The 12,756-nt window shown below is 40.9% G+C and overlaps 1 protein-coding gene across 11 annotated transcripts in view; it reads left to right on the forward strand.

Annotated features, from left to right (window-relative positions):
* The window catches only part of DOCK3 (dedicator of cytokinesis 3), a 223,582-nt gene that overhangs the window by 186,188 nt on the left and 24,638 nt on the right, over positions 1 to 12,756 (forward strand). For all 11 annotated transcript variants that reach the window (XM_054167554.1, XM_054167600.1, XM_054167564.1 and 8 more), the window contains 6 exons: positions 1,038 to 1,098; positions 1,559 to 1,652; positions 2,021 to 2,169; positions 6,751 to 6,837; positions 8,610 to 8,714; positions 12,117 to 12,258. In XM_054167554.1, the coding sequence (XP_054023529.1) occupies positions 1,038 to 1,098; positions 1,559 to 1,652; positions 2,021 to 2,169; positions 6,751 to 6,837; positions 8,610 to 8,714; positions 12,117 to 12,258 (638 nt within the window). The remainder of the gene's footprint in view (positions 1 to 1,037; positions 1,099 to 1,558; positions 1,653 to 2,020; positions 2,170 to 6,750; positions 6,838 to 8,609; positions 8,715 to 12,116; positions 12,259 to 12,756) is intronic.

The raw sequence follows: 12,756 nt of genomic DNA on the forward strand, positions 1-12,756 counted from the left end.
GAGTGGTTTGCAGGACTGTTGTGTCAATAAAGCTGAGCTTTGACTCAGTTACAAGGAAGTATTATAACTTTGGATACACACACACAGAGTTTTTTGTGGAGTGATAGACAATTTGAAACCATGCAGAACTGCCCCAGATATTTCTGTCTTTAGCCTACTGACAGGAGTTCAAATACTTTTTTCTTCTGCTGCTGCTCATTGTAGGTGAAGACCTGTGACTAGGCTTGGGTATTCTGCAATCCCAAATCCTTTTCTGTGCTTTTTAGTTTGCTGGTTTTTATTCCTGCCAGTTTGATCCAATCTCCTATTTGTTTCCTGGCAGCAGTGGCTGTACAACTGCTGTGCAAGACCACAATACAACTTTGATACACAGACATTTCCATGCTTAATTGAGGAACAGATACCTGTCTTAATTGATTTTTAATCCACAGCAGATTATTTTTTTCATTCTCAGAGCTGAATAGAACAGGGAACTGCATCAGCACTTGGAATACACAGGCATCTCTTGGAGTCCAGCTGCCAGCTAGCTGACACAGCAGGTCTCCAGACAGTTTGCTGTCACTGCTTTAAAAATTTGGTCTCTCTTTCACAGCTGAATGTGACTTTCTCAAGTCAAGATCACTAATTTCTGAAGCCTGTAACTTTTTGTACTGTTTGAATAGATGTCATTTCTAGAATGGTCCAGAAACTATAGATAAACCTCATGGTATAACTTACCTGTGCAGATGTTAGTAATGTAGTCTAAATGACTCAGGTTGTGCCTTACAGTGTGTCAGCACTGTGCTGGAGAGCTGAATGCGCGAAAGCCATTGCCTGTTTTTTGTTCAGACTCCTGTAAGAAATGGAGCAGCAGTCATTTCAGTTGCCTGTTCTTAGGTGCAGACATGTAAAATGTGACACACTCAATTCTCATAGCATTTAAATCATAATATAGACATTTTTCATAGAAGAACTGAATATCATTAACTGTTGTTTGATCCAAGGAAACTGGAACTTCTTTTGTAGATGTATGTTTCAACATTGCTCTGCTTTCTTAGGGACTGTATGAAAGGAGATGAGACAGAAAACAAGAAAATTGGCTGCACTGTTAACCTTATGGTAAAGATGTTTCTTTTATCTCTTTGTGATGCTGTGCAGTGTTGTTGGAACTGGGATAGGAAAGGTCAGAACAGGAATCTGTGTCAGGCTGTGTGGCTTCAGAATCTGAGCACTGGGGTGACAGAACAACAAGAGCTGTAGGAACCCCCAGAAGGTCTCTGGTCCAGCTGTGCTTAAAGCAGAGCCAAACAGGTCAGATTCTTCTGGCTGAGTTTTGAGTGTCTCTGTGGCAGAGGTTCTGCAACCTCTCTTGCCTTTCAGCTTTTGACTACCTTAGTTTTGAAAAAAAAAAATCATGACGCAATAAAATTACTGGGTTAAAGCAGTGTGAATGTGAAAAGAATAGTGCCTTTTCTTTTAGACCAGTAATGTATTCTCTTTTCAGTGCCTTTATACATACATAGATGCTGCTGGTTGTCTTGAATGAGGTCTCAGCAGCACCTCTTTTCTGATTCCACAGAATTTCTATAAATCTGAGATCAACAAGGAGGAGATGTACATCCGCTACATCCACAAGCTGTGTGACATGCACTTACAGGCCGAGAACTACACAGGTTAGTAAGGCATCATATGGGGGCTGCTCGAAACCCTGTGGAAAGCTTTTGGCTCTCCCAGTGTTGTGCTCTAGCTTACAGCTGCAGGTCTCAAATCGAGTTACCTATCTGACTACTTGCCTGGGCATTCAAACCAAGTAGAAAGTCGACAGATTTCCACCCAATAATCAGCTTCATAGGAAACAGCTTTGTGCTGCTGTTTTAAGTAATTGAATAACCTTATGTGATCATTTAAGACTGCAGAATGTTTTCTCAAATTGTACATCAGAAATTCCAGGCTGTTTGAGAAGCAGGTCTGGTGACCTTTGAGTGTTTTGGCTGTCTTTATTTGTCATTGATTCAGTGTTCAATAACTGCATTTCCAACAGAGGCTGCTTTTACTTTGCTTTTGTACTGTGAGTTGCTTCAGTGGGAGGACAGACCTCTGAGAGAGTTCCTGCATTATCCATCTCAGTCAGAGTGGCAACGTAAGGAAGGTCTGTGCCGTAAGATTATCCATTACTTCAACAAAGGGAAGGTATGCCAACTTCTTCTCTCTTCCAGCAGCTTCCTTCCCTTTTCCTGACTTCCTTAGGGCTTGCAAGCCTATCATCTCAGTTCAGTAGTCTGCAAGTAAATTTGTGTCAAAAGGTTTTATAACTTGACAAATCGCTTCTCGGCCCTCTGGATGACAAAACAGATGAGAAAAGGGATATGGACATTTCAGTATGCACAGTGTTTGGCACTAGTTTAGGTGGGCTAACAGGAAAAACACCAAATCATTTTATACCTTCAAACCAAACTCTGGATCACCCTGAAATGGCAGAAAGTTCTACAAATGCCAGTTTCTTAGCTTTCAGGGGGCAGGACTGCATTTTATAGTTGTCCCTGCAAATTGCTGTGTTATGACTCACTTCAGGACCTGTTCTGTCTCTAACCTAAAGAAATCCGTGGCAGGCAATCCATTGCAGGAGGCCCTTTATTAAAAAAAGACTTAAGTCTTTCTGTGTCACTGTTATTTTAAAGTAGCTTTCAGTTAAAGTGCAGTTCCATCCGCTGCACAGGAAGCAAATCAATACATTTCAATTTCACATATTCAGTGTGGTTTTCCTATAATAAACATGAGAGTTTCTAAATTACTGTAGGTGTTCTAGTCCCTTGTGTCATGGCATTTTGGGAACATTTCAGAGGCAAGCCTTAAAAGCAATGTCATCTGTCAGAATATTTTCATACTTTTCCCTTCTCTAGAAAAATCCCTGCAGCTTATATAGCTGGCAGATAACATCCCTACGTGTGCCCCGGGGGGTGGTTTTGCCTGTGGTGGCAGTGACGGGGCCATTAAATACAAATGGGATTTGGTTCATCTGGGGTTGCCAGTGCAGGTAACTCTTTCCTAGCCCCGAGAATAGAAAGTTGCATAAGGCAGAGACATTCTCTGCAGGACCTGCAAAATGAAGTCAGATTCCTGTGTGTAGGAGGAAATGGCATATTTATGAGGAAGTGATTCATTAAGAAATTAGTATATATTTTTTTCTAGAATTATTGGTTACTAATAATACTGCACATGGCTCTCTTTTTCAGTCTCAGAAATTCTCAGTGTTTTTCAGACTGCACTTAAATAAAATTACTGACTTGTGCCAATACTGCAGTACTGCATTGTCTGACTAGACAGAGATGATGTAGAGACTGTGCAAAGCAAGTGAGTCTGGGTTTTTGACAAAACCAGGCAATCCATATATGCACTGGAGGGGAGGAAAAACCTGATGGATGTCATTTTCCTATAAATCCCCTAACAGATTACAGAGTGTTAACCTCTTGAGGTTTTTTCCCTGCTGGTGTTTTTGGAGTTCCTTGATTTTGTGTTTTAATCCTCCTTTATTAGAAATGGTAGCTGAATTACTACATAATCCACTTAAGCAGTGTGTATGTCACTCAGACTGTGGCAGAGAAGGATGTCGAGAAGCCAAATCCTCTTGCTGCTTTTCAGTGCTCTTTCTGTTGCTGTGTAACAGGGAGCAGCTCAGGGAATGGAAGAAACTTGCTTCTTTCAACTTCTGATAGTTTCCTTCCGTACTACTCTAAGGTGGTCCCTCCTCGAGTCCTGAGGAGTGGAAATTTTTGTTCCATGTCCTTACACTGCATTTCTAGAGTTAAGCTTCTCATGCTTCCCCTGGCATTTTCCACTAAGTAAGGGCTCAACACCTCATGAAAAGGCTGTTAAAAATCCCCATTTGTTAATGGTAAAATGTTCTCAGTGCAGGAATAGGGGAAGACTGTCTTCTGAGTTTGATGTACAGGGCATGCCAGCAGATGAAAAGGAGTGGTGGCATAGGCCTGTGGTGCTGCAGAGGGGTGCAAAGTGGAGTAACTTCCATTCTCACTATTGCCAATAGCAGCCCTGTGCTGGGAAGGAACAAGGTGTTCCAAAGCCCTTTTATGAGCCTTTGCTCTAATTGTGAGCTCCTCCCTACTGATTCCTGTTCTGCTGAGAGCTGGTTTAGGGTTCAGTCAGCAGTGTCTGCAGGTGCAGATTTATTTTTTTAACTCACACTTATGATTTTGTCTCTTAAAACTCAAGGCTGAAGGTTTTCTAGTTGAAGAGAACTGTGAAGGGAACAGTCTGAATCTGATTGATCATGCTTCTGGACAGCAATAGCTTGAAAACTCGACAACCCTTTTCTATCCAGTTCACTGCTAGATGTTATTGATTTGAAGTTCTGACCACCTCCCATCACAGTGGGTATTCTCCTTAGTGCTAGGCAAGTGCTACCCAAAGTACTTCATTTGTAGATCATGTGCTCCAGACCCAACATTTGAACTCATTTCTCTCATGTAGCCTCATGTGAGTATTATTTCCAAAAGAAATTTGCACATTGGGGTGTGAGTAAATCAGGGCTGCCATCCAGAAACTCTGTCTCTATCTGTGCCTTGTTGTGTGCTCAGCTGAGAGCTGCTGGTGCCACAGGAAAAAGCTGCAATAAATGTCACATGAACATCCTCTTCAAGTGAAGGACATAATACAGAACATGGAAACAGATCAGATGTCAGCAAAACAGAAAGCAGTAATGAGGTAAATTAATAGTGGAGACATCAGGGAATTATTTGAAGGGAGGAAGAATGACACTTTAGAGGGAAATGACACTTGCATAGCACATGGAATTGCATATTCAATTTCCACACTGTGAGGATGTAATCATTAATGTCACAGACTTCAAAAGTGTCTTAAGATCCCAGTGAATCAGATATCCATTCGTTGTTTTCCTTTCAGGTATCTGCAGACCTCTAAGTAAAGTTAGCTGTATGTCATGTTTGCTCAATTCTGTCCCTCATCTTGTATCTACAGAATATTCAGCTAGCACAGTGGAAATCTAACTGAAACAGAGAGAGAAAGCCTGAGTTAGGATGACAGGAATAGAATCAGGGTACGTGTAGAAGAGCTGGTATTGCGAGAAATGAGATGTGGTTACGTGTTAATTTCATTCACATCAGACAAGGAGATGCAAAGGTTACATCTGTAGGATCACCTGAATTGAAAACAGCCAGCTTGCTTTCTGCTTCTATCTGAAAGGCAGGTTAAAGAATGACTAGACTTTAGCCACAGCATCCTGTTTGGAGGTGAGAAATTGCTCACACCTTGTGACAAAAGCCGTATTAGAAAATTCAGTGGTGTTTGTGTTTGCAGATACAAACACTTTGGTTGATGTTGATCCCAGCTGAGTGTATCATGGACTTCAGCAGCTCAGAGCACAAATGTGGACATAGATTTTCTGGTTACGTGTACCTTCACTTAAGTGATGTCCTGAGTAGCGAAGTAACAGTCTTTCAGCTCATTTCCTGTTGCACATACTTGTATTTATCAGGCTTCCTGCCATCCTAAACTACTGACACTGTCAGATTATCCTAAATGGATTCTGAAAGAATCTTTCATGTAGAATAGAATAGACCAGGTTGGAAAAGACCTTTGAGATCATCAAGTCCAACCTATCATCCAACACCATCTAGTCAACTAAAGTTGATCTAATCAGCTAAAGTTTAGCAAGTTGTTATTTAAGTGTTTGTAACTGATTGAAGCTGAAGAGATGCAGGATGATTATTTTTGCCTTTTTAGTTCTTAAAACTGTCCCTCCTTTTAATAAAAAAGTTCTGTTTTTTCTATTCAGAGGGGAATTTTGAAAGTGAAGATAAAATGTAGCCAGAAAAAATATTTCCATATTGGGTGCTAATATTTTGCAAAAGTAATTACTGGATCCAGTAATTTACAGTATTGCTATTAATATTCTTCAAACTTTATAATCTAACTCATGCATTAATTTCATTCCTGGGTAACTTAGCCCAGTAATGCACAGAAGTTAATCCAATGAAGGTGCAACTCAAACCTTGGTGTTCTAGATCCTTTACCTGAATATGGTAAGAAACATTTATTCCCCCAAAAGGCTTCCAGTCTGTGCAGGTACAGGATGATGGGAAAGGAGATTTCAGTTCAGGGGTGTAAAATGAGCTCTCTCAAAACCTAAGGAGGTGACAGGGGAGTCTTTCTCTCAAGCTGGTGTGCCCAAACTCAGTCTGGTGATTCTATGGTTTGCTAGGAAAGATGTGACGTACACAGACTGTAAGTTGAACAAAGGAGTTTTGTTTTCAGTTCTGGATGTGCATATTTACTCAGTGCAATAGTGCACAGCAGTTCTGAGGATGCTTTGAGTGTTTCCCATTGCTTGCCAGGTTCATACATTCAGCAGGAAGCAGCAGCTCTGGGAAGGGAGCGCTTTGCTGGGGAGCTAAGCCATAACTCTTTACTGCAGGAAGCATTACTGCAGAAAGCAAATGAGATATTGATGGTGGGGGATGCTGAAGGAGTGTTCAGGAAGAAGAAAAATTATTAGTTTTTTAGTCTTTTGCCAAGTAAGTTCCCAGCCTCCTGAGTGAACTGTCAGAAAGGAGCAGTGTTGAAGAACGAATTAATCTGATACTTAATGGAAACTGTTTCATCACATTTGATTTTCATGTCTGATCCCTGGCACTTCATACCAAAGGAATTCCCCAAATTGGGTTTCCATAGTCCTCTCAGCTGGGTTGGCAATAACATTGTTTGCTGTGAGTGTGATTTGCTTTGGTTTCACAGAGCTGGGAGTTTGGAATCCCACTGTGCCGAGAACTGGCCCTACAGTATGAGAGTCTCTATGATTACCAGAGCCTTAGCTGGATTCGAGTAAGTAGCAGCAGTTCCTCTCCACATACTCTTGTGTCATTCCCCAAGGAATTTTGCTCTCTTCTCAGAACATTCTGAATTTAAAAAATGATCATATTCCCTGTACAGCTCCATGCATTCACAGTGACTCCTTTGCCACTGATTCATTTTGATGACTTTGTAGCTCCAGTGAAGTAATTCAGCAGTAAACTCCCGTGAGCATATGGAAACAGCGCAGGCAGAGGAGCTGGCCTTGCTGTTGCATATTTATATCTATTTTTGCATAGAATACCTTTTTTGTTCCTTTTTAAAAAAAATAAATACATTGTTACTTCGTTTTCGTTCCAAAAATACCCAAGGACAGCTTGTGCCTCAGCTGACATGTGAGAAACAAGAGGGAAAGACTGGAGAAGGCAAATGTTTATGGCATCCTTGTTAATTCAGGAGAATCTGGTCCTCTGGTAAAACCAAACACGTGATGAAATCAGGGCACGTTTGCAGCATCGTGCTTTCATCAGAGAAAGTCCAAGTACTGGTTGTTATTTAAAAGCTTTATGAATGTGGAAAGAGTTCATTTGCTTTCTCCCCTGGGGTGCCCTGCACGTATCCTAATTGAAAGATTTATGCTATGTGGATGTATTCTTATGCCCAGCGGTTTAAATTCACTTTTACAGTCAAATTTATTCTCATCTGAGGATACCTGTCTAACTAGGTCTCAGGAACTCCTCTTCTGAAGAACCTGTTCTCTTTAGAGCACAGGTAACCATCTTGGCTGCCACTTATTCACTGTAGACATCTCAAACAGAGCAGTGTGAAAATGTATGCACAGAAAATACTCTATCAGTAAAGTGATCGTGAACGATGAGCAAGCAAACTTCTTAAAGCCTTAGTCAAGTTGTGCATTAAGACTTTCTTTCCTAAACCATCAGTACCTCACTGTTATTGCTGCCTCTTTATTACCTGGAGTTATGCTGGCAGGTGAAGAGCATCTCAGCTGCTCAGTATAGCCACTGACCTCATCCTTGAGCTCACCTGTGTGTTTTCTGTTCAAGTTTCCTAAATCTGTCTTGACCTGAACTGACCTGAATTTCTCCTCCCCCTAGAGTTTCTCTCTGTGCCATTGAACATGCTCATTCTTCCTGCAGTGACTTTGGGACCTTCTCCAGTTGATGCAATACTTTAAGCTATCTTTTTTGCTAGAATGAAATTCCTGTGGGCCTTTCAGTGAGATTCAGTTTGACAAGGGGTCTTGATATAATTATAATAATTGGAACTAGAGAAAAATCCTTTTACTTTTTTCCAAACCTCCCCCCTCCACCACTTTTTTCCCCCATGTTAAACCTACTAGTGCACAGAGCTGTAGATTTAATTTTGTTTTGTCCTTTTCCATGCCACTCAACTCAATTAAGCCAAACCCAACTGAAGTGATACAGTTTTCCACACAGTGCTGTAGATTTTGAGCTGTAGGAGAGGACAGGACACTGTGAGCCAGGCAACAGATCTTAATCTCAGCTTTGCCATTAACTCTGCATTGCAAAGAAAATTACATGCAAGGCCTGTTGAATTTAAAATGAGATACAACAGAAAAACTTGCATATGTCATCTGCAGAAATGTAAAATGAGTATGCTGATGCTTTAGTCTGCTGTGATTCCCTGATTCTGTGCAGACTGTTCAGTTAACCATTTATATCTTTACAAGAATTTGGGTATTTTCAGAAAAAAAATGCCTGGAGATGCCTATGTTTTAAGTGCAGCTTTAAGGGTCTGATGGCAGCTCTCCTTTTCCTCCACAGAAAATGGAAGCTACCTATTATGATAACATCATGGAACAGCAGCGCTTAGAACCTGAGTTTTTCAGAGTTGGGTTTTATGGCCGGAAGTTCCCCTTCTTCCTGCGGGTAAGCCAGACTTACACAAAGCACAACACAGGGGCCAGGCTCAGAGCTAGCAGCTAAGGCTTTGTATTTTTGTCACAGAGATATGATGTCTGCCTTTCAGCTTACGGTTTTTTACACCTGCACAAATAGAAGCAGCTTTCCAGCTGAACTGAAGGCTGTGGTCCACTGGGAGTGTTGCTAGGAACACAGATCAGGAATTTGACTCATGCCCGTGTGTATTTTTGATGATCTGCAGATGCGGCACAAATTGCCTCTATATTAAGCAAAACACTGTACTGCAGCAGTGTTGGGTCATTACTCAACTAATTTTCATCATCTGAAATTATCACACTTTAAAAAGTCTCACATGATAGAAGGATTCTAAAACCAGACCAATGACTGCCTCATCCTATCTACAAGCAAAAAATTGCCCTCTCTTCAGCAGAAAGCCCACATCCTCACTTGGAGCTGACAAGCTGCTGGTGTATACAGAATCAGCTGGATGTGCAATCCATTGAAGAAGTGGAATAACCTTCTTTTCCTAACAAGGAACCAAACTTTAAATGGGTATTTGTTCATACAATGTCTCATTGCTAGTTCAGAGCAAGGAAGGAATGTAATGTGACAACCGCTGTAAGAACTATCAGAAAATTGATGGTATCTGCCATCCAGCTTGACAGGACAAGCTAATGTGAAACATGCTTTCAAGGACTGGAGGTGCAGTTTGTGTTCCCTTTAAAGAACTGGTTTGACAAGAGATGGCATCACTCCTGAGTTACACAGTAAGAAGCTACAAAAAGCCAAACTACTGTTTTGAAAACTGCAGCCTTAAATTTCCTTCTGATTAAAAAGTTTTTGGGGTTTAACTAGTATTTACACATGGGTGTTTATTTACAGCCTTTTAATGGAAATGTGGATTGGGGAAGTAAAGGGAAGCTGGAGTTAATCAAGGTTGAAAATACCAGTGGGATATAGGGTGGGTTCGTGTTATTCAAAGGTGAACGGTGCTGTTCTGTAGCAGCCTGACTCAGTGTGTGGAGCCCAGCTGCAGAGGAATTGGAGGACATGACAAGTGCTGCAGTATGAAGCAGTAGCTACCCTTCCATGAAAACCTCCAGACAAAACTCACAGATGTTTCAGAAAATGAATGACAACAGAGTCATCATGGCACATAAATGTTCCTACATTTGAAGCAACATCAGTGAATCTAGATTATCACATGATGGATCCTGTGGTTTATCTGGGATCCTGCACAAGTTGTCAGTGCACAGCACTTACTCTTTGCAGCATGGTGTAACAACAGGGATGCCTGGCTGGAGTGAAGAGCGAACACGAGCATACATAATTATAATCCTTGTTAATTCTGCCATTATATTTGGTAGCAGTACTTCTGATAGCAGATTACTAATGTAGCAATCTCATTAAAAGTCATCCTCCTCCTTTCTCTCTCTAATGATCCGTACAGCATACACAGTGCAAAGCACAGACTAAGCCCATTAGCAATCACATCAGCATGGATCATACTGTAAAGAGATTGGAAGCAGCTATTCTAGAGAGAAAAGATTTGCATGGATTTAAACATTTTCAAATGGATATGGGAGTGATTTAAAGTAATCAAATACCTCCACACCCTTTTCTCATTTAGTTTTCTGTTGCTGTATAGCTTAAGACAGAAGATAACCACTTCTTTCTGCGTCTTTGGTTTTGAGGGCTCTTTGTCTAGAAAAGGTATTGTTCATGTTTCCATGAATTCTGCGTCTATTTCTGGCCTTCCTACTTAAATAAATGAAAACTGTCCATGTCTTCCACCTACCAGAAGTTCAAATGAGGCCTGGCAAGCCACATTTTGAGATCTTGTGTTGGCATCTGCCTGAAAAGTCTATTAAATTTAGCTATGAGGTGTTTTCAGGGCATTATTTTTAGAATCACAATAACTTTATTTATAGGCTTACAGTCTTCTGGATTGCTGCAATCAAAAGCTAAAATAGAGAATGCAGTAAGTATCATGAAGAGATTCACCTTCAAACATGGCCTCGCTCCAAATGTAATAATTGCAAAGTTTGGGCATTACAGACTGAACTGTCAAGGCTCATCATGCAGTTTTCCTCCCAGTTCACTGGTTGCTGTGACTGATGCATACGAAGTGACACATGTCACAGCTGAAACAAGAGATCTGCTCCATAAAGCTGAAATGCAAAGCCAAAGATAACTGCACTCCTTGACCCTGTTTGATGATAGGGTTTTGCTGCTTTCTCTTTGATTTCATGACAAGATCAAAAAATTTGTGGGCCAGAATCCTTTTCTGGAGCAATTAACAAAATACTGGCGCATATGCCACAACTTCTGAATGCAGGCTGTAGAAGGGGGAACTGTTCTTGTTTGCTGGGAGTCTTTCTTTGGTTTATGAAAGTGAAAATTCTCCCTGTGCTTCCAGTTATTGTTAGGTGTATGAGAGTTAAAACTACCTGAATTAGAGACCGTGCCTACTGTGATTGCTCCCGCATCAGAAGACAGACACGCCAGTCACAGTTGGGGTTTTTGGTAACAGGGGTAAGACCAAAGAATACAATCTTTATGGCATAGGAATTCAGAAATCCTGTATCTTATTGCTCAACATCCGAGATGGCTCAAAAAGCATCCCAAGAACTCTGCACCAGGGATTGACTGCCTCCAGAGGCATATCTGAATACAAGCTTTCCGTTACTGGCACAAAGGAAATTTTGTTCATCAAGAGCAAAGTGCTTTTAAGGCTGAAGGGGAATTTGCTAAGCAGACACTGAGAATTCTTGGTAAGGCTTTTCCATACTGCTCTGCTGCAGACAGGAGAGTTCCTGAGGAGGTACTGTTGGTCACAATCAGAGGTGGATTGTATGGCTATGACAGTACAGCAATGATTAAACAGTATTTTTTGTGAACAGTTCATTAGAGATTCTCTCTAAACATATCTGATAAATTGATAAACACAGAACTGCCTCTGTTCTAGGAAACTCAGGACTTTTACCCATCTCGTGTCAATTGTATTTGACAGCAGCTTTCCCAATGCAGAACAGCCAAGCTGGTGACATAGTCTTAAGTTTTGGTTCATCTGTTTCAGTGTACTCCAATTAAAAAGCATTCCCTTTTCAGCTGTCTAAAAAGCAAGTAAGACAAGACAGCAGGGTTGAGTGCTATGTGTGTATGGATCAGAGGCACCTTTCTCTGGAACGGTCTACTTATTCATCACTTCTTTATTAAATCCATTGTAAAGAACAAGCAAGGAATAAAATACATCAGCTGTGTTAAATGCACATTTTACTCTCACATTAGCATATGGACATTGTCATTTCTCTTTGGTTTTGAAGCAGTAGAGTTTAAAGTCAGTTAAAAGCCAATAGAACTTATCTTACTTTGAAGGAGACTCATTTATTTTTGTCCTCCTTGCAGAACAAAGAGTATGTATGTCGGGGCCACGACTATGAGAGGCTGGAAGCCTTCCAGCAGAGGATGCTAAGCGAGTTCCCACAAGCCATTGCAATGCAGCATCCAAACCACCCAGATGATTCTATATTGCAGTGTGATGCCCAGTGTATCCTTCAGTGAAAGGGCAAACTCTGGTGAGAACAGCTGTGGGAGAGCATCAAATAGGAACACAGTGAAAATGAAAATGTCATCACTTGGATATTTTAGTTCCTAAGTGTCTTATATGGAGCTGTGTACGGACCAGTCTATACACCTTTCTCCAGCAGGCATTAACTGGTTCATTGTGCTGTGTATTGTAGGGGAGAATGATGAGTTGTTACTCAGGGAGTAATGCAAGTCATATTTGATGTGTAAGGGAAATAGCTGTGCTTAGTCACATCCGTGTTTTAACCTCGACCAATAGCACTGCCATAATGCATAGTCTGAGTCATTGAAAGTACTCCCAATACCTTCTCTAGGAGAATATTTTGTTGGGAACAGCTATTCATTCCAAAGGGTCGTTTTCCACTGTTTGTTTTTCACAGCAATGTGGTTTTGTTTTTCATTCTCCATTTCTTTTGAACTGCTGAACCTTCTTATACCTAAGGCTTTGAATCTCATTCTT

This window comes from Dryobates pubescens, chromosome 1 (assembly GCF_014839835.1).
Source record: "Dryobates pubescens isolate bDryPub1 chromosome 1, bDryPub1.pri, whole genome shotgun sequence".
Classification (NCBI taxonomy): domain Eukaryota; kingdom Metazoa; phylum Chordata; class Aves; order Piciformes; family Picidae; genus Dryobates; species Dryobates pubescens.